The sequence below is a fragment of the Triticum aestivum genome, chromosome 5A (assembly GCF_018294505.1).
Source record: "Triticum aestivum cultivar Chinese Spring chromosome 5A, IWGSC CS RefSeq v2.1, whole genome shotgun sequence".
Taxonomy (NCBI): Eukaryota; Viridiplantae; Streptophyta; class Magnoliopsida; order Poales; family Poaceae; genus Triticum; species Triticum aestivum.
The window spans coordinates 712,479,624-712,507,054 of NC_057806.1; the positions used below are offsets into that span (position 1 = coordinate 712,479,624).

The 27,431-nt window shown below is 44.6% G+C and overlaps 2 protein-coding genes and 1 pseudogene across 2 annotated transcripts; 2 read left to right on the forward strand and 1 right to left on the reverse strand.

The window, feature by feature from the left end:
* LOC123101891 (thylakoid lumenal 17.4 kDa protein, chloroplastic-like) overlaps positions 1-3,217 on the forward strand; it is a 78,042-nt pseudogene extending 74,825 nt beyond the window's left edge.
* Positions 3,041-6,674, reverse strand: LOC123101892 (uncharacterized). The gene is made up of 4 exons (XM_044523135.1): positions 6,603-6,674; positions 6,479-6,514; positions 3,743-4,410; positions 3,041-3,565 (listed from the first exon to the last, which is right to left on the reverse strand). Exons 1-4 carry the CDS (start codon positions 6,672-6,674, stop codon positions 3,541-3,543), a joined length of 801 nt encoding a protein of 266 aa, XP_044379070.1. The 3' UTR covers positions 3,041-3,540.
* Positions 6,675-24,525: 17,851 nt separating this feature from the next.
* On the forward strand, positions 24,526-25,237 carry LOC123108607 (outer membrane protein H.8). The gene has a single exon (XM_044530359.1). It carries the CDS (start codon positions 24,669-24,671, stop codon positions 24,894-24,896), a length of 228 nt encoding a protein of 75 aa, XP_044386294.1. The 5' UTR covers positions 24,526-24,668; the 3' UTR covers positions 24,897-25,237.
* Positions 25,238-27,431: the final 2,194 nt, after the last annotated feature.

Sequence of the window (27,431 nt, forward strand, 5' to 3'; positions counted from 1 at the left end):
TAACAATCAATAATAATAGTAAGAAAATTACACAAGTATCTATCTAAATTATACACTTAAGAACTTTTTTTCTTTTAGAAAGAAGATAAGATCAAGAGGCTCACCACAGTGGTGACGGCGACGAGATCGGTGCGGGCGATCGACGGCGGTGAGGACGGGGACGGGACAGGACGAACCGCCAAACCTAGACAAATCTTGAGGAAAATGAAGCTTGGACAAGGAGCTTCGAGAGGAGAAAGCTTAAGTGTGGCTCGGGCATTTCATCGAACACCTCATGTGCATAGGAGGTGAGCTAGAGCACCACAAAGCTCTCCCCTCGCCGGCCGAAAAACAAAGCAGTATGGAGTGCTCTGCTCGCTGGCGAGGGGGTATATATAGGCATCTCATTGGTCCCGGTTCGTGGCTGGAACTGGGACTAAAAGACCCCTTTGGTCTCGGTTCCGACCACAAACCGGACCAATGGTTGTGGGCCAGGAGAGAGGCCCATTGGTCTCGATTCTTGTCTGGAACCAGGACCAAAGGGTCCAGACGAACCGGGACTAATGCCCCATGAGGCCCGGCCGGCCCTCTGGCTTTACGGTCTCGGTTCGTGACTGAACCGAGACTAATAGGCTGCCCCGGCTTGGACCAAAGCCATGTTTTCCACTAGTGTATTGATAAACTAGTACATATTTAAAACTTACTAATGTACATGCCGATTAAGAGGTTGGTTGTAGATGACATGACAACTTCTTTTAGCCTATCGTTTACTGTATTATTAACCATGCTCTAAGCACCCTTCAGGTGCATCAATGTATAAACTTTTGGGCTATGTGCACTTCGGTGCAGAGGCCTAAGTTTCTGCAGCAACAAAAGCAAAAGCAAAAGCAAAGGTTGGGATCGTCCAAAGCGCAAGCGGATTAATTACCCCTGGACTAATTATATATGGGTAAAGCAAGGCTGCTAGTGCTGTTATACCTTACCCCTGGACTTAATTATATATGGGTAAAGTAAGGTAGCTAGTGCTTTTATACCTTACCCCTGGACTGGGCAAGGAACCAGACCCCTCAGCAGCCTTTGATACATTGCTCCCAAGAGGAATCGTCCAAAGCCCAAGCGAATTATCCAACTAATTATATATGGGTAAGAGCATCACAGTCGGACTCCTCAAATTGACCGGGCGGACGCGGGAACCACCGACCAGATAGGAGAGAGAAGCAAAAGTTGACTCAACCGGACCCCTCAAAGCCTCCTTAAATGTCCGGCTGTCCGGCAGCCCTCATATTCATCTCATATATGGGATGAGCATGAGGAGTGCCCAGGCGTGCCTGGTCAGTGATCCTGCGTTTGTCACATAGGATTGGGCCCCTCATAGAGTATCTGTTTTCTTTCTTTATTATTTTTTTCTTTCTCTCTCTCCTTCTCCACCAATCACGTGCATGTGACTGGACATATAAGAAAAAAGTGAGAAACATGGCTACATGAATGAAAAAATAGGGAGTCAAAGCGGACATGCTCGGACGCTGACCAGGCGCGTCCACATGCATTTGAAAAATGAAACTCCATGGGCACTAGCACCCACGGTTTATTGATATAGAAGAAGCATCCCTCATGAGAATTCCAGAAATTCGTCCCCGACGTGGATCGAACTCTGGTCGTTGGGTTTACAATCATGCGCCCCCAACCACTGGGCTATGCCCACGTCCTCACGTCCACAGGCATTTGAGGGGCCAAATTTGTTGCTGTAGATGCCCTAAAGCTAGTGCTTTTTTCCCTTCAAAGAGAAGCAATGGAGAGGCTTATGGACTGGGCAAGGGACCAGATCCGTCAGCAGCTTACAAAGTTGCTTATATATCAACCAAAGCATCCAAATTAAGTGTTCCTCCTATATTTTTCTGATTGCTACGTGGGAGTAAGCCTCGCTCGTCTCTTCTTCCGTTAATTTAAGGTGAATCTCGCTTACAAGTTTAACATCTACCTCCACTGCAAATCCTTTGTCGTCTATCAAAAATATGCTTAAATCATACTAGAAAAAGTGCCCACGCGTTGCAACGGGAGAATACAGTAAGTGTAGCACAACGTGAGCAAATGCTAGAGTCCAATTAAAATGTATAATTGTGTTCCATTTTCACTTGGTCACGTAATATTGAAAGAAAACTCGTCCGCTTAGGAAAATAAGTCAGAAGTGTGTGATTTTGTGGATATGCTTGAACAAAATATCACATGGGTTTACACTAATAGAATATTCCAAGTAAGTTGAGAGATGTACTAACAAAATATCAAACCTGAAGTTTCTTAACCAACATGCATACAGACTACTGAATATTGAAGAACAGTTGTACCTGAAGTTGATGGGCAGCAATTTCTGGCTCCAATTTAACCATCCAAGCTACTATATGAAAGATCATGAGTTTGTCAAGTAGAAAATCTTTTCTGATTTAACATTATTCCCTGATTGCTATGGTTGTTGGAGGTTGCCTCTACCATCAACCAATCCAAAGAGATGTGAGGCTGGATTTTATGGTAACACGGTTGGTCAAGCAACTGGGGTGTAGGTGTGTAGTACCATCTCCGGTTCTATAATTTCGCAAACGATAAAGATAATCTGAAAGGCAAGACTCTATCTGCGGCTTTTATGTTGGACGCAAAGTTTGAAGGTGCTAACTTGATAGAAGTTGTCATTTTTCAAGGCCTATGCTGTTGGTGCATGTTTCAAAGGTAACAGAAACATAACTACACATGTTAATTGGTTTTATACCACACTGCTTTGTTCATTGTTTTCATTGCTTCCAAATACTGACCCTTTCATATGTACCCTTACATTGATCATAGACAGACATAAAATGCTTGTTTATTCACCACAGTGTATTGTTGTGATTTCTCCCAAATACAAACCCTTTGAGATATAACTTTGCTTCATAGACACTTCTCTTCGAAATACTTTCAGGCACGAGCTTCACGAACGCTGCAAATTTTGGAAAAGCCGAAAGCCCTCAATTCTTTTTGAAAAGCTGATGCCAAAGCTGCAATCTTTAAGAATGCCATCTTGTCAGGACCAACCTTCGACGATGCTAATATGAAGGACGTTGATTTCGAGGGCACACTCACTGGCTACATTGACCTTCAGAAGCTATGCAAAAACAACAAAATCAATGGAGGCACAAGATTTGAGCTGGGATGCAGGTCATTAAATCATAGACATGTTTATGGCAGCATCGGCATCCTCCAACACGATTAGTAAGCAAGTCTGTTATAGAGCACAAGCAGGTTGACAACAACTGCCCTTTTACTCCCCTTGAAAATATGTGTGTACAACCCTCTGCATATCATAAATATTCAGCAATACATACACAGCTGCAGTTGATCTGTACAAACACAATTTACACGGAAGGAAGTTTCCCATGATTTTCTTTGTAGATGTATGGTTCACAATTCAGCAACAGCATGCCATCACTTATATATGATGCATGAGTTGGATGGCATGCATTAACTCAGTACCAATGTACACACAGGAAGTGATCAGACCCTATAGTACTATGTGCGTTTGCTTGACTACATTATTTACCTCCGCCTGGGTTGGTTTGTCCTGCCATTATGAAAAGGAAGTTTAGGTTATTGTAGGAAAAATATCTAACATGTGGCATACACCAACTTGTAATGTAGAAACTGAATATTTTTTGGAATTGATCAAGTTCTTTAGCATGCCATGCTATAGGTATAGAGGGAGAGCAGGTGTAGAGAGAGAATTTTGAGCAATGCAGACCTTGCAGCAGTGCAGTACGGGGTGGGCGAGGAGGCCAGCCTCCACGCGTCGGAATGAAGCAAGGTACAGTCCCTATTGATATCGGTGTGTGACGTAACTGGTGAGGAGGATAGAGGTACTGATGCTAGCCGCCATGACGGTGCAGATGAGCAGATGAACCCGGGTAGGGGAGGCCGGGAGATGGTGGTGGAGGAGCTCGTGGTTGTCTGCCCCAGTGGCACCTCAAGGCAGAGCTCGCTCCCTCGTGCCGCTGCTGCGTCAGTCGCTTGCTTGCTCCGAGAAAAAGGAGCACAGGGCGCAGGGTCGGCTCCAGGACAGACGGATCCAACCCTGGGGAGCTCGTGGTAGCCGGATCCCAATGGCGGCACTTGCTCCGAGAGAAACCAACGGTGGCTGCAAGATTGGTTCCGGTACCTACGGATCTGACGCTGGGAGCCCGTGGTGGCCGGATCCCGACGGCGGCGAGCCTCCCTTGCACATGTCCAGGCTCTGTCAAGCAGCACGTTCGGAGTCTCGGGAAGGCCCTTGCCGCCGGCATCAATGTTTTGCTTCTCTCGTCCGCATCCACGGGATCCAAACCCCACTCCGCTCCTCTCCCCCAAGCCACCGAAGACGATATTTATGAGAGGGGTTAGGGAAGGCGGAGAGGATGCAGAGTTCGACTCTGACTAAGAGTTCTCTTGAGGGATGACGCACGTATATATACAAAAATTCAGTAACAGGATTGCTTCGTTCCAGTTTTCTTTGTCTCTTGATCGCAGGAAAGCAGATCTATCAACAATTGTATTTCCAGGACAGAATGCCCTACTAAAGTTATAACCATTGTTCTTTGATCTATTTGAATTGATAGTTCATCAAGCTAAATTCAGGACCTTGATTAAGAAACACAGATACCATACTGAGTGTTCTATCTTGTTCAAAAATTTTCTCATCTCCACCTTAGAAAAATTCGATTATAGTTTATTAAACAATACTTTTTTTTTGAACGGTCACCGGGGGGGAGAGCTTCCCCACCTGAATATATTACCACTCAAAATGAGGGAACGAGAAACACCATAGTAGTTCAATTACAACATGTTTATCAGGGCACAACTGAAGAGAGGAAGTAAAGCCACTGTCTAGCGGAGATATTGTCTTCTTTCTTTTTGAACCGAAAAACCCATAGAGAGAAATCAGCAACAATGTTTCGAATCATGGTTCTGTGAGAGTGATCCTCGTTTCTGAAGACCAGCGCGTTTCTGGAGTCCCACAGCTTCCAAGAGATAGTCAGAGCCACCGTTGGCCAGATATTGGGATCGAGGCCATGAAGCTCTGGGTGTTGTAGCAGCGCAGCAAGGGAGGTCGGGGCTGGCAGTCCCAAGGAGGACCAGACCTGAGCAGCGTAAGAACAGTTGGAGATGAGGTGGATCGCGTCTTCATGAGGGTCTTGACAGCGCGGACATGCAGCAGATTGTGCAATGTGTTTGTGAAACATGCTAGCCTTCGTGTTTAGGCGGTCCCAGAAGAGGAGCCAGGCGAAGATCTTGACTTTGATCGGGATTTTGGAGGCCCAGACAAAGTCATGGTAGGGGTCTGTGTCCTCATCAGCAAGAATGGAGGACTAGGCGTTCTTGGCAGAGAACGGTAGGCCGTGGGTGAGCGACCTTTCGTCAGGTTGGTCCGCCTGCTGGAAATCCTGCAACAACAACAGCACACAATCCAACTCGCGAGCAGCAACATTAGACAGACGGTTCCGTAGGTTCGCCAACAAGCTGTTTTGCCAAATAGTAGCCACTAAAACCTCATCATCAATGGAGTGTGAGAAGAGGTTTGGGAAAACTTTTTGTAGTGGAGCTTGTAGTAACCATTTATCAAGCCAAAAGAAGGTGGAAAGACCATTGTATGTGAGCACAAAGGAGTGCTCAATTAGCAGTGGCAAGTTGTTGTTGATGATCTTCCAGAGAAAGGAGGGTTTTGAGGTTTTTGTGGCAATGCCGAGAGGGTATTGGTGGTGGTACCATTGGGTCCAGGGGATGTTTGGGTGTTGAAGAATTTTGGAGGAGAATTTCATAAGCAAGCAGCGGTTTTGAACTTCCAGATTTTTAATGCCTAGACCACCAGTAACTTTAGGTTTGCAAACGTTTTTCCACGCGACCAAGCAGCTCGCGCCAGTGCAGGTTGTCTCATTAGACCAGAAGAAAGCCCTCCGGATGGCGTCCAGTTTGGCTATGATCGATTTTGGTAAGCGAAAGACGGACATAAAATAAACTGTTAAGGAGTCAAGAACCGCAGTTAGCAGGGTGAGACGTGCCCCTCGAGAGAGCAGGCGTGCCACCCAACCGAAGAGAAATTTTCGAAAGTTGTCTATGATCGGGTCGAAAGCTGTGAGGGGCAGTTTGGTGGGGGAGAGTGGTAGACCTAGATACACTAGCGGGAAGGAGGATAAGGAACAACCAATCGCAGCGGCAATGCTGTTTTGCATGGGGGAGTCGGTGGCGATGGTGAGAAGAGCCGTTTTTTGGAAGTTGATGACTAGCCCCGTAGCAAGAGCGAAGTCATGAAGGGTGTTTTTGAGGATGATGGTGGCGGCATCGCTGGCCGCAGCAATTATCAGAGTATCGTCAGCGTACTGAAGTGTTACGGGAGGTTCGTTAGGCCTTAAAGGGTGACAGAGAATGTTGGCTTGAAACGCTTTTGCGATTAGACGTTGCAGGACATCAGCAACGATGATGAATAAGTAGGGCGAGAAGGGGTCACCTTGGCGTAGGCCACATTTGCATTGAATCCAGGAACCTGGAACGCCATTTAAAAGAACAGCTGTTTTCCCGGTGAGAAGGATATTTTGTATCCAAGAGCAGAAGTCCGAGGGAAAGCCACGTACTTGTAAGATTTGTATGAGGGAGGACCAGCATATGGAGTCAAAAGCTTTCCTGAAATCAAGCTTGAAGATCATGGTCGGGGCTCTGCGGTTGTGACATGCACTGAGGATGTCCGCAGCGTATATAAAATTTTCAGCAATGTTGCGCCCATGAAGGAAGCCAGTCTGGTCGTAGTGGATGAGCAGTGGGATGATGGGTTTTACTCTATTGGTGAGGACTTTGGCAACTGCTTTTGGCGTGCAGTTTTGAAGGGATATGGGTCTGAATGCGTCTGGGGTTGTTGGGGCTTGAGATTTTGGAAGGAGAACCATGTAGGCCCGGTTGGATCGTTCTAAAGAAGCGGTTTGATCATGGAAGGCAGAGAAGAATGCTAGGATGGGTTGTTTGATATCATTCCAGTATTTTCTGAAGAAGATTGGTCCAAAGCCATCTGGTCCGGGACTAGCATTGGTGTTCATAGAGAGGAAAGCTTGGTATATTTCATCATGAGAGAAAGGTTGTGCGAGATCACTAAGCTGGGAGAGTGGTGAGGGGTACAACTGTTGCAAGCTGAAGTTCCATGTTGTATTTTTTGAAGACCCGATGAGCCGACACTTCTGAAGTTTTTTTGCACGAACAAAAAGCTGACATCTTAATAAACAATACTTTTCAGTTTTGTATTGTAAGAAAGAAAGCCAATACACTTCAACGACAGAGGAAGGTAGAAAATATTTTGCAAAAACAGAGTGTCTGATTGTGCTTCGTCCCTGGTTTAACTCTTGAATGTAAAGAAGTGAAACAACTTGCCCGGTGAAGCTATTTCACATTTAACACTGACCCAGACCCTTTAAGCTACGTGAAGTAACCATGATGTATATCTTGCCTTCAGCATGATCAAATTATATCAACTGAAAAAACTACACACACCAATTGCCAAAGCCAAACTTACCATTATTTCAGTCAGAAATGCAGAACATATACATATCAGATTACCGAATGAATTACTATCCCTGATGGTAGACAAAGGAAACTGCTCACAGAACAATTCGTACTATGATAGTATGGGCATATACTAAAGCATTTTGAGAAGCATAGAACTAAGCAAAGAGACCATGAATCTATTTTGATACCCTTCTTCTAAAGCTATCATTTCAGGTCTCAAAATTTTGATGTGTGATCTGGTGTCCGAAGTAGATTTGAATGCTAGCATACCTGAAAACCAACATTTTTTCTATTTGGACCTTCTTTAAGTAGGTAAGTATTTTTCGGATAACAACTTCGCTTTACCTCAAAACTGATCAGCCGATGTGCCAAAGAATAGAACTATAGAATTCAGTAAAGTATGTGCTTATGTAATCCCAGATCCTTGTGATTCAAACAGTAAACTTCCAATGATGGGACTGCCTCTCACGTCCTTTAGCAGCGGAACTCCATCGATTAAATCCTGCTGATGTAAAAAGAGAAAGTGATTACTACAGGGTAGTTATAGATTAGCCACCAAGAAAAAAAAGGCAAATACAAAAGGAAAAATAAAGCTGGAATATTTATCCATTGCTTAGTGTAAAGAGAAAGCACATGCAACCATGCATTTTTTATCAATTATAATTGTTTCTACTGGTTTCCCTTCTCCAAATAACCTGGCAAATTGTACTAACAGACTAAACATATACAAATTACTGATAGCTCAGTTCATGCCTAACAGAGACCCATCGCCGAACCGACGCACCTTGAGACAGATCTTCTTCCTTTGTTTCTTGACTGATATGCTGCATAAAAGTTCTGTTTACCATCCATAGTAATTAGATTTCGATCAAAGTAACCAGGCAATTAAGCATATACTATTTCTACAGTGACTCGTAACATTATATACCTGTAGAGCTTCTTCATATACAACTCCCTCATTGCAACCAAGAGATCTATTTTCCACATTTGGATGGCTTTGCATGCCAAAGCCATTAAAAACTTCAGCATCATTAACTGGATTAAAGGACAGCATTGAGCCATTGACGGAGGAACCTATATGTATGCGGTGCCAAAGCCATTGAAAACTTCAGCATCATTAACTGGATTAAAGGACGGCATTGACGGAGGAAACAACCCATATGTATACAGGTGTCCATATCTGTAGCCATCATCTGACAATTTGAACAGGGGAAAAGGTTAAAAAGCAAGGCAACAAACCTCTTTAGAGACGGCTAATATTTATTTCTTAACTGAGGTGCTAAAACCACACAAAAACTTATAAATACTAATTCTAAAGAGTGAACAATATGAGATCAGTCTCCCTCGAATTAGTACATACTACACAATGCGTCGACAGTATATGGCAAACAAAGACATGTGCATAATCTAGAAGACAACCATGCTAGCATATTCATGAGGCAGCGAAGACAACATATGAAACCTGAACCTGCATCATTGTACTGTTTAGTCTTTCCTTTCCTTTTTATACCATGTCTTTTGTTCCACATGTTCCTCTGAATTTTCACTTGAACAACTTTCTGCTGAACTAAAAGACAATACCACCAATGTCAATTACCAAGATGACAATAAGAAAAAATTTGTTAGCAACCTGTGAGAGGTTAGCCAACATATTCTGTAGCTGATGGTCCATCTTCGCATGTAAAAATTCAGAATAGAGGTGTGTCTTTGTCAGCGGCTCGTCTAACCTGCAGAATCGTGCATCATTCTATCATTCCCTTGCTTATAGAAGCACTACTCACTGGACCACTCAGCAATCACACAATTAAACTGCCCATGTAAGATTTTCCACACAATTTAATTAGCAAGATGAGTGTCCTCAACTGAAAGTGCATATATTGGTTCAAAAGGAAAGTGTGATAACTGAATTAATCAAGTAGATATTGAGGTTAATGTACGTATGTATTCTTACCTGAGCCTCTTGTAGGATTTGGGGAAGCTTCTTGGTGACCACTCGTTAAAGTCCTCATGCAATGACGGTGGCTGGGTGGAGAGGATCTGGAAGATCTTGGCTGGCATGGGGCAGCTGCTCTACTCCTCGATGAGGCGCTGTATGGCAGCAGTAAGCCACATCATCGCCACAGGGGAGCGCAGCAGGCGCGATGCCTTAAACCTCGCAGGGCAGCGCGCACGAGCGGGCGTAGGGTGGGGGTGTCTGTGCGCGCGAGACGCCTCGCCACCGCCGCCGTTCCCATGCGTCTCCTGGACTTGGGACGGGAGGAGGGCTGCCGGCGAGGTCGAGGCTTGAGGGAGAGGAAGGCGTCCAAGGGATGGATACCTCTTCTCCCGGCGTGGATTTCGGCCGCGGCGACCACCCGTGCGTGGGGGACAGGAAGGGGATCGTGGCGTGATGTATGATTTGAGGGAGAGACTACTAGCTAGTAGAGTATTTTGTGCGTCTACAAACATAGAATTGTACAGCATATTTGGGTGAAGCATTAGTTGTAGGAAAATTACTAGCCAAGCACATCAGTCAGCACAAGTGACTCGCGTGATTAGCTCTATGGATTGTTGCTATGGAATATATGTGGTAGATATAGGAAAACTTTTAAATCATGGCTACATCTAAACGGTGTAGATATAGAAAAAACTTACAAACCAGGAACTATGTAAACCAACAATTAATTAAATGGCACCATATTTCTCAAATAGTTAATTAGTTATAAATAGATTCCCTAGAGGCCATCATGGTAGAAAATTGTATATGTGTGTACATTCCATTAGTATATCACATGTATTCAGGCAATTTTACTACTAGTCTAATTGACTGTCCTGTTGGCTGTAATATTATCTCTCTGGTTGCTTGTGTACTTCTTTTGAAGGAAATATATGTATGTATTTTTACTATTTTGTTTATAATATGATGATTCTCGTGTGCATTCAGTGGTCACTGATGGCTGAAGTGGTGCGCCTATGGACCGGTTGGGGGCTCCAAATCCTAGTGCTTGTTAGCTTCATGCTGCAAGTGTCCCTGCTTATTTTCGCTAGGATGCGACGGCAAAACATCTCCATCATCCCAAGGACCCTCCTCTGGCTAGCATACCTGCTGGCAGACTACATAGCGGTATACATATGCAGACTATGTACAGTCGAACAGAGAAACAAGATATGTGCCATGTATAGAGAAGAATGTGCAAACCTATGTTTTTCCTAGGGACTAGATGTAAATGTTGTGGTTTTTTTTTTAAAAGCTGCGGATGCAAATTTGCTTTTTTCTAAATGCATTGTCTTTTTTATGAACATACACATGCAGCACCTAAAATCATTTTTCCGAGACAGATTTGCCTTTTGTTCCTATAATTCGTGCTCGTATCTGGGCCTGGGCTCGCAAGCCGCGAGGGCGGGGAAATTTCCTGCTGCAAGCGCCTACATACAGCCTTAAATAGCATCTTGCCAAAAAAAGAGAATACAATAATGGTATTCTTACCTAAAACGGCAAGGCCGTACCGTAAGACTATAATACGGCCGGCCGTAAGTTAGCCAAGTCTCTAATGCCCTTGTTTTCTGTTTCACTCTTTATTCCATTCACAAAAACTTCTTCAAGTTACTTATGCATTTCACTAGTGGCGTATTGACAATCTTAAACTGCATCCTGGTATATGAAACAGTTAATTGAAATGCTTTACAATCTGTTTGTATTTGTAGCATATGGAATTTAATGGTGGTACATCCAAAGGCTCGTGTATCTTATGTATCGAAAGACTTGTGTATCATATGCAATTTAATCATGGTATATGCAAAAGCTTAATACCTGGTACATTCAAAAGCTTAATACCCTGGCAATTGGCTCCTGCATATTTAGTATGCGTCCACTCCTTTACACAAAACTGCCATCATGGAAGTTTTATGTCGCTTTCATACCCAATATTTGCACTTCGCTTCTTACCGAACCGTATGCATGTATGTTTTAATGCCTGAGTTTTAGTAATATCGCTCTCTAAACAGGTGATGGAAAGCAAGCGGCTTATAAAGTGCTGGAATTTAGTTTATTTTGGGCAGCCCAATAACTATTTTAGAAATTCCTAATAAATCCTAGAGGCCCACTTAGCCCATTTGTGCAAGGCAAGGGATACTATTAAAGTTTAGTCCCACATTGCTAGTTGAGTGGGAGTTGGACCTCCTTATAAGGGAGGTTCTTTCCCCACTTGTACGAGCATGGGAACAAGAGGGATATCCACGCGCGCTCCTCCGCCGCCCGCCTCGCCACGCCACGCCTCGCCACGATGCGCCACGGGTTGCGGGAACGAGCCGATATCTAAATTTTTTCCACGCACTACGGGTATACGAAAGGTCACACGGGAGCTGAAAAGATTTTTGCAAAAGTGGAGTTCGAATGCGAACGGTGCAGCCCTTCGGCTGCTGGCTGTTCGCTTCGCCTCCGTCTCTTCGTTTCGCCTCCCGTCGCTGCCCTCTCGCCTCCTACTCTTGCGCCTATAAAAGGGAGGTCGCTCCTCCCAGAGAGACGCACCAGAACTTCTCCTTCCTCTCGCCACCAGTTCCATTCCCTGAGCTACCGCTGTCTTCCTCATCCCGGCTTGCGGCGTGCACCGCGAGTCGGGACAGTAGGCCTCCGAAACCGCACCTCTTTGAGTCCTGTACGGGAGAAGGGTGATAAGGTTTTTGGGGAGCGCTCCGCGCGACTACTGACTTCTTCATCACGGACTCCGACGACTACTTCCCCGATGACGACTTCTTCCCCGACGTCGACAACCTCATCGACGACATGGCTGGAGAGGACGTCGACCCCAAGTCCAGTGTTGCTGCTGTCCCGTACGTGTTTATGCTTTTTCTGTTAGACGTCCTGCCACAGTTCTTTGCTCTAGTTTCTGCCCTACATGTGTTAGGTTCTACTTCATATATGCAACTTGCTATACTGTCTGCTCTAGATGTGTTTAGTTACATTTCATATGTGAAGTTGCTGTTTACCTTCTCTTTGTCAAATCGCATGACTTGCTTTATCACTGTTATATTAGTCATGCTTTATCTAGTATTTCTGTTAATAAAATCATTTGGTAAATTGCTCATATTTCCAACAATCCAAAAAGCTTATTATAGGCAATTTACCCCAAGTGGTTTTGCTGCTTCCATGAGACCTCCTATGTTTGAGGGTGTCCACTATAAGAGGTGGCGCGTGAGAGCAGTCTTATGGTTTCAAACCATGAGTTGCTATGACGCCACTCTCGGCAAACCGGAAGGAGAGCTTGATGCTCAACAAGCACAAGCTTTTCAGAAAATGGATACTCTGTTTAAAGCTGCTCTCTTGAGTGTTCTTGGTGAGAACATAGTTGATGCTTATGCGTCAATTGTTAATGGAAAAGATATGTGGGATGCACTCGAGGCCAAGTTTGGGGTCTCGGATGCTGGCACTGAGCTGTACATCATGGAGCAATTCTATGATTACAGGATGACTGAAGAGCGCTCCGTGGTTGAGCAAGCTCATGAGATACAGTCATTTGCTAGAGAACTTGATCACTTCAGTTGTACGCTGCCGGACAAGTTTGTTGCCGGAGGTATCATCACTAAGCTTCCTCCTTCATGGAGGAACTTTGCTACCTTGCTGAAGCATAAGAGGCAGGAGTTTTCCGTCCCGGATCTCATTGGCACTCTTGATGTGGAAGAAAAGGCGAGAGCAAAGGACACACGTGCTCGAGGTATTGAGGGAGGATCTAGTGCCAATGTGGTACAGAAGCAGAACTTCCAGCCCCACAAGTTCAAGAACAAGGGCAAGTTTGATGGTAAAGCAAAGTTTGATGGGAAGAACAAGCCTGTGCAACACACGAACTTCAAGAAGAAGAATGGCAAGAAGAAAGGTGCTTGTCATGTGTGTGGGGGATCCTGATCATTGGGCTCCTAGTTGCCCTAATCGCTATGACAAGCGTCATCCTGGGAAAGGCGGCAAGACCGCTAATGTTGTCATTGAAGACACTGACATGAAGGATGTTGGGTATGGTATATTTCCCACTATTCTTTCAGTATGTCATTCTCCTGAATGGTTGATTGACACGGGTGCTAATGTGCATGTATGCGGTGATATTTCCATGTTTTCGTCTTATCAGACCGCAGGGACTTCAACCATGCTGATGGGCAACGGTTCAAGTGCTTCTGTTCATGGTGTTGGCACGGTCGATCTGAAGTTTACTTTAGGGAAGATCGTGCGGCTGAAGAACGTGCATTATGTCCCCTCCGTCAATAAAAATCTTGTTAGCGGATCTCTTCTGTGTAGAGATGGCTACAAGCTTGTCTTTGAGTCGAATAAATTTGTAATATCCAAGTATGGAACCTTTGTTGGTAAAGGCTATGAGTCAGGAGGCCTGTTTCGTTTATCCTTATCAAACGTTTGCAATAAAGTTGTTAATCATATTTGCAACAATAGTGAATCCAATGTGTGGCATTCACGACTTTGTCATGTTAACTTTGGTTGCATGTCGCGACTAGCGAAGTTGAACTTAATCCCTAGTTTCACCACTGTCAAGGGATCTAAGTGTCAAGTGTGTGTGCAAGCTAAGCAACCTCGTAAGTCTCACACGACTGCGGAAACGAGAAATCTTGCACCACTAGAGCTCATACACTCACATCTATGTGAAATGAATGGTGTTTTGACAAAAGGTGGAAAGAAATATTTCATGACGTTAATTGATGACTCCACTAGATACTGCCGTGTGTATCTTCTGAAATCTAAGGATGAGGCTTTGAACTTTTTCAAGATCTATAAAGCTGAAGTGGAAAACCAACTTGATCGAAAAATCAAGAGGCTTAGGTCCGACCGTGGTGGAGAGTATTTTTCCAATGAATTTGATGCTTTTTGTGCGCAACACGGTATAATCCATGAGAGGACGCCTCCCTATTCACCTCAGTCAAATGGGGTGGCCGAAAGAAAGAACCGTACTCTAACTGATTTGGTTAACGCCATGTTAGACACATCGGGTCTCTCCAAGGCATGGTGGGGGGAGGCGATATTGACAGCATGTCATGTCCTGAACCGAGTCCCCACAAAGAACAAAGAGATAACTCCATTCGAGGAATGGGAGAAGAAACGGTTAAAACTCTCTTATCTGCGAACATGGGGTTGTTTGGCGAAAGTCAATGTTCCAATTCCAAAGAAGCGGAAGCTTGGACCAAAGACTGTGGATTGTGTTTTCCTGGGATATGCTTTTCATAGCATTGGCTATAGATTCTTGGTTGTAAAATCTGAGGTACCTGACATGCATGTCGGTACGATCATGGAGTCGAATGATGCGACTTTTTTTGAAGATATCTTTCCCATGAAGGATATGGCTACCTCATCTAATCAGGAGATGCCTAGTTCATCGAATCAGGAACCAGTTACAATTACCGAACCTGCCATTTCGATGGAACACTTTGAAAGTCCTGTGGAAGAGAACAATGAAGTTCCTACTAGGAGCAAGAGACAGAGGACTGCAAAGTCTTTTGGTGATGATTTTCTTGTGTATCTTACAGATGACACTCCCAGTTCTATTTCAGAGGCCTATGCATCTGAAGATGCTGACTACTGGAAGGAAGCGATTCGTAGTGAGATGGATTCCATCTTGGCGAATGAAACCTGGGAGATAACTGATCGTCCTTATGGGTGCAAACCTATAGGATGCAAATGGGTATTCAAGAAGAATCTTAGGCCTGATGGTACTATTGAAAAGTACAAGGTTCGGCTCGTGGCCAAGGGTTATACCCAAAAGGAAGGTGAAGACTTCTTTGATACTTACTCACCTGTGGCTCGACTGACCACTATTCGAGTTCTACTTTCACTAGCTAGGGATAGAACTTAACAGAAGCATCGTCATGAAGTTAGGGATAGAACTGCTGAGCACAAATATTTGCTAATGTGATTTTTAATGGAACATGCCAAACGATAATACCTAGAAGTATTTGTATGCTCAGCTTCTTCTTCCAACACCAGGATATCCATGCCCATTACGCCACCTCCTTTGTGTCTTCCAGTTGAAAATCTGCCCAATAAATTAGCAAACAAACAACATATGCATAGCAGGAGAAGGAAGACGGCTGGAGTGGGGCGCCGCCTTCTTACCGCTGACGGCCAGATCTGCTCCCGGTGGCGCTTCTCCATGGGCTCGCTGTCTCCCTCTCCGTCCCCTCTTCATCTCGCGCTCCCCTCCCCTTCTCTGCCTGAGAACAACGCTGCGGACGGCCATCACTGTGGCCGACCCACTCCAGCCGCCGCTCAACCCAACGACAGAACCGCTCCGCCTCCTCCTCGGCGCCATCGACCGGGACGCCAAACGGGGACGGGGACAGATCCAGTGCCGTGATAGAGAAGACCAGGAGGCGGAGGCGCGTCGCCGGCGCGGGCAGGCTAGCTCTCTTGCAGTCGTGCGGTGAATTTGGAGGGCGGCGGCGGCGGCGGAGCAGCAGGGAGGGGATGAGGGGCTGCGGGAGATGAAACGAGAGAGGTCGCATGCGGGTTTTCTTTTGAAAGCGACCTGCCTATGTCTAAACACACAGCCTCGTCCAATTGCTGGCTCGATTCTTTTTTCTTCGCATCATGCCAATCGCTAGGAGATGACGTGGCTAGCGCGAGCGGGCGCTCCCTTTCACCAGCGACAGTAATTTCTTTTACGTGTCATAGACGAGGAGGCGCCATTGATGCCACCGTTAAAGGGTTTAATGTTCCATTTGGTGATGTGCTACTGGACGTTTTTAGGGATTATCTTAATATGTGCTGTGAACATGCATGATTTTTTTCAACACGATATAATGAGGAAATTAAGGAAGAAAACGGTCAGTAGTACATCACCAAATGGAACATATATATTCATTCGTCTCACGACTTGGTCGATCCAGCTGGTTACGCAACACATCCAAGAGGCAATCCTACAAAGATAGCCAGTCTCTTCTTCTGAGTTTATTATGGAGATTAATAAGAGGAATTTGAAAACACACGCCGCTTCACCGGAACAAACTCTCGTGACACTGCATTGCTCAAATGCTTGGCACCCGCAGAAGCCCAAACAACGCTTCCTCCTTAATAGTGTTAACTACCACCGGCACAACTTATTTCTAAAGACACACCCGTTTCTTTCTTTCCAGATCTTCCATCCAACAAGATGGGTTAAGGAGGAGAGAGCCTTCCTTTGTTGCGCATGGTTGATGACCCTTTTTTCCCACCAAGTCTTGACCGTGTGGAAACTATGCCAATACGCCCCGCCGACATGAAGATTCAGCCAGGAGAACACCTCCTTCCAAATTCGGCTTGTGAACCGACACTTGAAAAGAAGGTGAGCCGCTGATTCTTGCACTTGTTTGCAAAGAGGGCACCCACTTATCATTGCAGAGAAGCCCACCAATGATTATAAAGATACTAGACGTGTCCACATTGAGGATACTCATGATAATTTATTAGTGACATGTTTCACTAGCTAAACTACAACGAGTCTATTGTTTTGAGATGTTCAATATCCAACCATAACGTGGGCAATAGGGTCCATAACACAACCCATAATTTCGTTATTGATGAAACAACATCTTTATAACCCCAATTTTTTTTCATACTAAACAGAAGATGTAAACCTTTAAAGAGAAGGCTGGAATTACAGACCTTGTCGCCGTCAAAGGACGAGTTGCGGAATGTGCATCTCGTTCCCCATATGATGACCACGATGACTCATTCATCAGGAGGATTGAGGAGGGTTAGATGGGACATGGGCAAGAGAGGAGGCCAATGGATCTTGTTCCCATCATCGCAGAGGATGCAAAGGCTGGAGGCGGCATACATGGGGGAAACCGGCGACCCAGTTGTTGACGGAAAGGCCATGCCCTTTCTGTCGATTTGAAGTGGCATTCAAGCCTAAGCGCCCATAAAGTTAGATCACTTACAATGTTGCACAACGTTTCAGCTGTGGTTACATCTAGCTCATGGAAGACCTTTTTTGTTGCGATCATCCCAAATCTTGCACCGGATTAGATTGTGTGTGTGTGTGTTGGTGTGTGGTCGGGGCACATCATCAAGTTTGTAGGTGTAGCGACTGCAGTTGCCAGTAACGTGGCTTTGGATTGATGCACATACTTGTTTTGTTGGGTTCTGTTGAATAGTTTAATAAAACTGGATGTATGTATCGCTTGATGCAAAGGCCAGGGGTTATCATCCCTTTCGGAAAATAAAAATCCCAAATCTTCCAGAGAACAATGAGAGGATGAAAATGTTGATGGATTCCAGCTTAGTGTGGTTGTTAAAAACATGTTTGAGAAGAATCATAACTATGTTTTAGCCTATGATCTCGTGTTTGAGAAGAATTGGGTGTGCATTTCCAAGTATGCGTGCAACTTGTGAACTAGTAGACCTTGGCTTAGTGGCACTCTTGATAAATTCAAAAAACATCTTCATGAAGTAACTCAATATAATTTCGAAGCAAAGTCTAGTAGATTTTCCAGCCTTATTACTCTTGTGGATGACAAAGTAATTGTGCGCCACAAGTTGTGAATTTTGACTAAAGCGTTGGATGACAAATACCTTGGACTCCGAGCGCTAGTAGGCACATATAGGAGTGACAATATCTTATACTTCCTCTGTCCCATAATATAAGAGCGTACGGAGGGAGTAGATCATATTAACCAATCGGTGAATGGATGGAAAGAGAAACTATTGTCCATAGGAGGTAAATAAACTTTGCTCAGTTGCTCAAGCCATTCTGGTGTTTGTGGTGTCAATGTCCACACTCGTTTCATTTTGCCTTGTAATAGAAAATTGTATTTCGGTAATTCCGAGCAGAAGAAAAAACACTTTTTTGGTTTGAGACAAAGAAATTCCCTGCTTTGCAGTGCAGTTGGAATCGCCAGCGACCCACTGGACGACATGCAATGCAAGCCGCATGGCGCTGGACCGTCCGTGGCCACCACCGGCGCACCGCGACGCCCTAGCCTCGCCTCGCCTCCCTAACAATAACAATGGCAATGGCCGGCGTGCCCTGCATGCATATAAACTCACGCCACATATGGTGGCAAAGCACGTACTTTTTTTATAGAAAAGGAGGATGACCCTCGGCCTCTGCATCTGGACGATGCATACGGCCACTTTATTAATTATCCTCACAAGACTTTACAAAGTCATATAACAGTAAGACTAAAACCGCCGTCTAAGCAACAAACTGTCGCTACACCTATCCAGTTGATGAAGGGACACAAATAGCCTAGGTTTAATACCAAACAGGCGGCAAAGCACGTGCTACTACCTAGCCACACCACCACCACGACGGAAGCAAGCAAACAAGCATTATCCAACGCTGAAGCACCTCCAGCTCCAGCTTCAAGCAATTGAGCTCCAAGCGCCCACCAAACCAGCCGGCCCGATCCATTCCATGGGTCACGCCCTCTTCATCGTCGTGCTTCTCCTGGTCGCCGTCGCGGTCGTGCCCTTGGCGCAGGCGCACAACATCGTCACGGAGGACAAGAAGGCCGCCGAGAAAAAGGCCGAATCGCCAGCGCCCGCGGGTGACCCGGCCGCCTCCGAGCCCTCCGCCGCGCCGGAGTCTAGCAGTTCCCTTTCGGAAAATAAAAATCCCAAATCTTCCAGAGAACAATGAGAGGATGAAAATGTTGATGGACGATGGCATGGACGAGTGATGGCAGTTAGTTATTTTTAGTCGTTTGGATTCCAGCTTAGTGTGGTTGTTAAAAACATGTTTGCGAAGAATCATAACTCTATTTTAGCCTATGAGCTCGTGTTTGAGATGAATTGGATGTGCCTTTCCAAGTATGCGTGCAACTTGTGAACTAGTAGATCTTGGCTTAGTGGCACTCCTGATAAATTCAAAAAACATGTTATTACAATCTTCATGAAGTAACTCAATATAATTTGGAAGCAAAGTCTAGTAGATTTTCCAGCCTGATTACTCTTGTGGAAGGCAAAGTAATTGCGCGCAACAACTTGTGAATTTTGACTAAAGCGTTGGATGACAAATACCTTGGACTCCGAGCGCTAGTAGGCACAGATAGGAGTGACAATATCTTATACTCCCTACCTCTCATAATATAAGAGCATTTTTGACACTGAACCAATTGGTGAATGGATGGAAAGACAAACTATTGCCCATGGGAATAAACTTTGATTAGTTGCTCAAGCCATTGTGGTGTTTGTGATGTCAATGTCCACACTCATCTCATTTTGCCTTGTAATAGAAAATCGAATTTCGGTAATTCCGAGCAGAAGAAAAAACACTTTGAGTACTTCTATCCTAATTAGAGACCTCCTTCTGTCCTTCCTAGAAAAAAATATAAATATAAATTCCCTTTTTTTTGAGACAAAGAAATTCCCTGCTTTCCAGTGCAGTTGGAATCGCCAGCGACCCACCCGACCGCATGCCGCTCGACCGTCCATGGCCACCACCGGCGCACCGCGACGCCCTCGCCTCGCCTCGCCTCCCTAACAATAACAATAACAATGGCCGGCGTGCCCTGCACATAAACGCACGCCACATATGGTGGCAAAGCACGTACTACGTAGCCACACCACCACCACCACCATGCAAGCAAACAAGCATCCAACAAGGCCGGCCCTAGAGTTTCGGGGGCCCCAGGGCGGACTCCAAGAGTGGGCCGAACGACTGCTGTGGAGAAAATAGGAATTCCATACTTTGATATGGACAAATAATTTTAAAGCCATAAACTATGATATAAATTTCAGTTATAAATAGTACTCCATCTCAAATTGTCTAGATACATCCATACGTAGACAAATTTTAGAAAATTAATTTGGGACGGAGGTTGCATTTGATAATATTGACATCTAATTGCTTAGATTATCAGTAGTCACTCCAAAAAATATATTTATTCATAACCTCCTACTCAGAACAAAACTAATTTTAGCTGCCGCTATCTCATACAGTAAAAAATAATTGTATGTCGATGTACGAAAGCTCCTATCTCATGCACAGGAGACGTATACCAAACACAAAAAAGATGACGTCAATGCCATGCAAAGCAATTCTGATTTTCTCAAAGGGAAATGCTAATAATCAACCAGCGGATTGCTCGTCCGCATCCACCGCCTGCTCCAATTGCCACATGTCTTTCTTAGGGCCACACTTAGTCTTATCTCGTTGGCTCAGAAGCGTTGCGTGTTCGCTGCAGTGAATTATCACCCGAGGTGCTTTGGCAACACATGTTGTGTTGCAATGAGGTTCTGCAACAGGATCTATGTTGCAAAAAAGAAAGTTTCGGAAAAAAATACGCAACAGGATCTCTGTTGCAAAAACGTTATGTAACAAGACCTCTGTTGCAAAAGCTTCTGCAACATGAGCTTTGTTGCAAAAGTTTTCGTAACATGACATCTGTGGCAGAAGTTTCCGCAACACTGTCGTTGTTGCAATCATTAGTGATATTGATTGTCAGCCTTTCTATCCAATTACGTGGGAATACCTTTCTTGCGCGACGTTGTGTGTGTTGTGTCATAGGTTGACACTAGATCTAATGGCTGCCGAGCAGGCGGATATTTAAAAAATATCCGTCGGCCGACGCGTCGTATTACATTCAAACCAATTGATCAAACTGAAATCTTCTTTCACCATTGTGTCTCTCACGACGAGGTTCAAAACTAGATCCCACATGACAAAAAAGATGTTTCTGGTATGAACTTGCTCTTTTAGCACATACCAATAAGTTGGTATTTGTTCTGAGTAAAATTAGTTTCCACATGCTTTTGTTGCATTTTTTTAATGTTTTCCATCATGACAATTTTAAAACTAGTTTCCACATGGACATGTTCCGGTGGATATATTTGCAAAGTAATTTACTTTGACAAAAAAACAATTGTTTAGTATGAACCCGCTTTCCTCTAATAAACCAGTAAGTAGATCATTTGTTAGTATGTGCCAAATAATACTCTCTCCACTCCAAATTTGAACTAAAACCATGACACTTATTTTGGATCGGAGGGAGTAATATATTTTAATACAAATTTGAGGATCAATACAATCGAGACAAATGGGCAGCAGCAGAGGCACCACCTCCAAATCTTAAAGATATATAGATATGTTTCGAACAATTGGTATCTAACTTCTCTATTCAAATGCCTTTACCGGTTTCACTCTGTTGACAAATTTCTGAATAATTTGGAACAAAATGACACTTGAGGGGAAACATTCAGACATGTTAGTGGTATCATATCCACTTTTTAATACAAAGCATGTAATTTTGCTAGTTTCAGAAACGTACACAACAATGTAGCAGCGTAAAACGGTATTGCACATAATAATGATTCCTAATCTAGTGGTACCCATTGAAAAACATTTACTACACGGGCCCATTAAAATCTAAATTGAATATATGTTCACATGTTCATTCTCGATGAAGTTAGAGCAAGAACGTTTTCTGTGCCATTAATAGAACTTTGCTTATGTTATACCTGCAAATGGTTGTTGCTGCATCGAATAAAATGATATTTTTACCTGCCTAGCTATATATGCACTATATGTTAGGTTTTTCTTATCTATCTATACCAATATAAAAAGACCCAAAGGGGCAGATCCAATTAATCTCGACCATAAAATCATGTCAATCCAACGACCTAGACTGCTTCAATGTCGAGCGCTCAACACGTTTAGCGTGTAGTTAATTTCATGCCAAATATAGTGCTAATCACATAATAACACGCAAATAATATCCTCCTTAATATCCGCATGCACTTAATATGCTTCCAAATTAACGTGCATTGCACGTACACATTGACTAGTATTGTAAAACAATTGAAAATTCCCAACTTTGGTAACTGACCATCATATGAATAAGTTTGAACAAATTCTTTCATGTTTCATACCTTCGTATACGGGATGAAAATTCCTATTATTCTATCTCTTTTAAAATGGAAATGATAACTGAGGAACGGTCGCCAAGAGGCTAACCTCGGCAAACGCTTCCTCGACGTTGCACGTATCTTAGCACAAGGCCAATGGCACGATGATCAACAAGAGCCATTTTCTCCAAAAAATGGAGAACCAAAGTGCGCAAGGATGGTTTCGAACTCACGACCTCCTGCGCAGGGGGTGGGGGGCTTACCACTTGACTGAAGTGGGGTGTTGTCATCGATGTATCTTGGCGCAAGGCCAATGTCACCTAGAGCAGTTGGATTCGTTCGCTGGTTTTGTTCCCTTGCGAAGGTTCCCTTTTTTTCTCCAAAAAAAATACAGGACCAAGACCAAGGTGCATGAAGAGGGGTTTGAACTCATGACCTCCTATGTAAGGGGGGGGGGGGGGGGGGCACTTCCCGCTCGACTGAAGTGGGTGGGTGGGGGGGGGGGGGGGTTGTGAACTCCTGCGTTTAAACTACTATATGTATTGTAGATGGTACGTGCTGCACGTGATGTCTTGCGATCAAACAACAATCAAGGTTACATGATACAATTCTTGGTGGCTTGGTGCCCAGATGACTTTACACGATGGGTGCTTCACAAAACAGCCACAGAAGATCTTGCATAGAACATTTTCTCTCATCAATAACAGAACGTGAAGGTGCAGGTGTATAGTGGGTTCAAGATACTCCAGAAAGATCATGTCCACCTTATTTTGGTGCGCGGCCGCACCAAGCGAATCCCAGAAACCACGGCTGTTGGATTAGTTTGGTTGGGTAAGAAATCAGCGACTAATACTTTAATATCACCGCGAGTGATGAGTCAAAGTTCAAAAAACCGTGTACTATAGTAGTAGAAGATTTTAAAGAAAAACATGTTTTAAATTTGATTTTTATTTGGAAAAAATCCTGAATTTTTACCATTTTTGAAAGTACAAAAAGTCCCCATTTTAGGGAGATTTTTTTCTTCTAAACTTGCCATGTGCAACTTTTAATTATAGGTGGCATGACAATTCTCTTTGATTTTAAGCCATGTCATTTTTTGTCTCCGAAAAGACGGCAATTTTTAGGTCTTTTTGTAATGCCCAAGGCTGGGAAATTGTATCACTTATCCATGTTAATTTTGGAATTGTCTTTTTTTTTTACTTTCTCACATGGAAATTTTATTATTAAGAGCATGGCATTTCAATAATTAATAGCATATCATTTTTATTATGAAGAGGATGGCAGTTTTATTACTAAGAGCATGGCATTTTATTATTAATAACATGATTTTTTCATTAAGAGGATTGCAGTTTTATTATTAAGAGCGTGTCACTTTAATTATTAATAACATAATAGTTTTGTTATTTAAAAGAGATAGTTTTTTATTTGAGAGTATGAAAACTTTATTATTTTAGGCATGATAATTTATTATTAAGAGGATGCAAAAAAATATTTGCATGGAGTTTTCAACCGAATGACATGTTTTATGATTTTTGCACAGTGAACCAAATAAATAAGAAGTTTACAGCATGGCATTTTGCTTTGGTCCATTGCAAAAAGAAAGAAGAAAATTTCTCCAAAACATGACATTTTTCGCACAGTAAAACATCTCCATGTAAAAATTCATAAAAAAAATATGTAGATCACACGGCACTTTTTTTAATCATTCGATTGTAAATTTGCAAATTAGAGAAATGGCAGTTTTATAAAGTAGAATGACAACTTTAAAATTTTAACATCATGGTAGTTTTATAAATTTGTATTTTCTTTGTTTATAATAAGAAAATAATTAAACTGGTCTATTGGCCTATCTCCTCTAGCGAACGATGGAGGTGGGCGAAAACGTTGGCTTGATGGTCCTCCGCCTGTCGAACGAAAACGGTAAAATATAGACACACCATGGGTGATGTAGCATATTACTAACCGCTCAAAAAAATAAATCTACGACTAGCATATTACTATTACTATTTGACAGCCCTAGTAGTGTGGAGTATTACAAGAATAGTAGTGGTTGAATAATAAGCCACCACCCGCTCCGCACCACCCACTCGATCAGCAATGGAATGAGCATGCATGGTGATGGTGATGGTGATCCACCTTCGGCGCGCGCGACCCGACCTTCTCTTCTCCGCCCAAAAATAGCCGGCGTCCCCTGCATATAAACACCACGGCGAGGCCCTCATAGCCACACCACCACCACCATCTCCATCTCTCAAGCCAACAAGCATCCATCCATCCATCCATCGCCAAGCAGTGCGCCTGCCCGCAGCTAGCAAGCTCCCACCGGACCAACCAAGCCAGCCAGCCAACAATGGCCCGCGCCGCTGTCTTCATCGTCGCCCTCCTCCTGGTCGCCGTCGCCGTGGCGCCATTCGCCGACGCCAAGGGCAAGAAGGCCAAGGCCGAGAAGAAGGCCGAAGCGCCGGCGCCCTCCGCCAGCGCGCCAGCCGACGCGCCCGCCGCCGACTCCCCAGCCTCCGAGCCCTCCGCTGCGGATGCACCGGAGCCCAGCAGCAGCAGCAGCAGCACCTCCGACTGATCGATGACCGCCCGCCCTGCATGCCCGGACGCCGGACAGAGAACGATCCGTCTGGTGATGATGAACCGGAGCTCTCCCTTTCTCTGTTTGTAATAATGCATGCGTGCTGATCCACGCCGCCCCATCCAAGATTTTCTTTTCTTTTCTTTTTATGGCATTCTTTTCAGGGGAATAGTTCGTCCCTGTTTAATTTTGTTGAGATCAAATTTCCTCTTTCTTTTGCCAATGTCATGTACGTAGTTATACTTGCCTCTCAACATAAGGCTTGTTGTCATCTTCAATTCTAGCCTTGTACCGTGAAGCGATTGTGAACAATAAACAGAAAATTCCCCACTTCTTTACAATTTGTTTCCATACAATTTGTTTTCAATCCTCATTTCGGGTGTAACTCTAATTGCCTCGCCTCCTACACATGATCTTCTTTTTTCGGCCAGGCTCTGAAACTGCTTCCATGCCAAATAGAGATTGCTTCCATCTGGTTAGAATTTGTTGCTAATCAAGATTCCTTCCATCTGGTTAGAATTTGTTTGAGTCAGCCGAAAAATTTGCTTCCACGACTACGACGACCGCTTCAGCCTAGTTCGATCGTACTTGTGTCTAGGGTACGCAAACAAAAATGTGTTTCAAGCGACTAGAAAATTGTTTTTGCTGTAACATAAAAGAGACTCCATTGTAACTAGAGATCACTTTCATTTATTTACAATTTGTTAGTCTCGACAAGTCATATAAATTGCGTCTACGACCACAACAACTAGAATTGATCAGTAAGGTAGGTTATGTGCCTCTAGGGCTGTAGGCACAATACGGACAACACTGACGGCGACACACGACACAATATGGCAACACCATGGAAGTGTGTACAGGGAAGTTCGCAAGCACTCTGCATAAACCAAAGAAGCACACCAAGTGTAATTTGGAAGCTCCATTTAGAAAAGCATTATGAAAACTTGTAGGTGTCACCAGGAGCTACATGAACACAAGGGTGGAGCACAAGAACCCCCCCCCCCCCCCCCCCCCCCACACACACACACACACAGTGTCGCACTAAACTTAGAGGGGCGCCAGCTAGACGTTGGGCGAGAAGATGGTGAGCGAGTTGTTGGAATTAATCTCCAGTGATAAAAAACTGAGAGAGAAAAGGGGAGCTAACAACTCGTAAGTGCCCTGACCGGGGGACACCAAACCAACGACTTGGTTTTGGTCTCGGTTCCTAGGCGCCAGAAAAATATGTAGCACCTCCTGTATTAAGCTATAGTAATCCCTCATGATTATGCTAAGTCATTTTGCTTTGCAATGCTTGATCACTATGAGTTCATATCTCATTTCAAATTCCACCTCTGAAATCAATTCAAATTGCAAGTGAAAATTAAAGTTCACAAACATGGTTGCAAAATAGTTCATCATTTAGCAACTATTCCATAAAAATTATTGGTCAAGGAAAACAACATCACTTATTTGCTTAAATGGTCTCTAGCAATTAAAACAGTGCCAAATCAGCATTTTTAAATGCTTTTGCGATTATGAAAAATTCAAACTTCTCCCAAACTTTTTGTGGTAGTGCCAAATATTGCAATGTCATTAATTGGACAAGTTTCATATTTTACAAAACTCATTCTATTGAAATAAATACAAAACAGAAACAAATAAAGAAAACAGAAAAAGAAAATAAAAAGAAAAGGGGAAAGGCCACTGTGCACTGGGCCTTAGTGCACAGTGCCTAGCCCAGCCCACCTCTCTCGGTCGCCTTCGACCTCCTACTATAGGAGGCAGACCGGGCGCGCGCGCCCGTGCCCGTCCCCGCATAGCCACCTCGTCGGTCGCGCTGCTACATGCGATGGGAGGGGATAAGGAGGCCACCGTGGCTCCTCGGGGCGGCCCCCAGATATCCCTCCTGGCTGGTTCCTCTCCCTCACACATTCCTCTCACCCGAGCGCCGCCGTCGCCATGGCTCCGGCATAGCCGTGGCCACCGTCGACCCCGCGCCCATCTGCTGTGTCCACGAGCTCCGCCCGCGTCCGCTACACCATCTGCAGCCACTTAGCGCACCTGCATCGCCAAATCGCCGTCGTCTTCAACCTCGGGTCCCGACGTCGGTCGTCGTCAATTCCGGCGTCGTCGAGCCTCCCCCGAGCCAACTTAGCACACCAGCAGGCCCCCAGTGAGCCCCCTTCCTTTCCCTCTCTCATCTAGCTCGCGCGTGCCCGCTAGCGAGCTCCCCCGCCGTGGTCGAGCGAGTCGCCGCTCGAGCTTGTCGCCGGTCGTGCGCCGGTGGCCCTCTGGTCACGCACATGCACCCACTCACCTTGCCGTCACCCGTAGTACCGTTCTCGCGCGTTAGCTCGATCAAATTCAAGCTCCCACGCGCGCACCGTTCACGCTGAGCCCCGGCGACCGCCCCGCTCGCCGCCGGCGACGCCACGGACCACCTCCGGTCGTGCCACCGCCTCCATTTGACACGGCTTCATCTCCGCTTCGAACGGGACCGGCCGCACCCTGTTTGGTGGCCCGTAGGCGGATTCCGGCGAGACCCTGGCC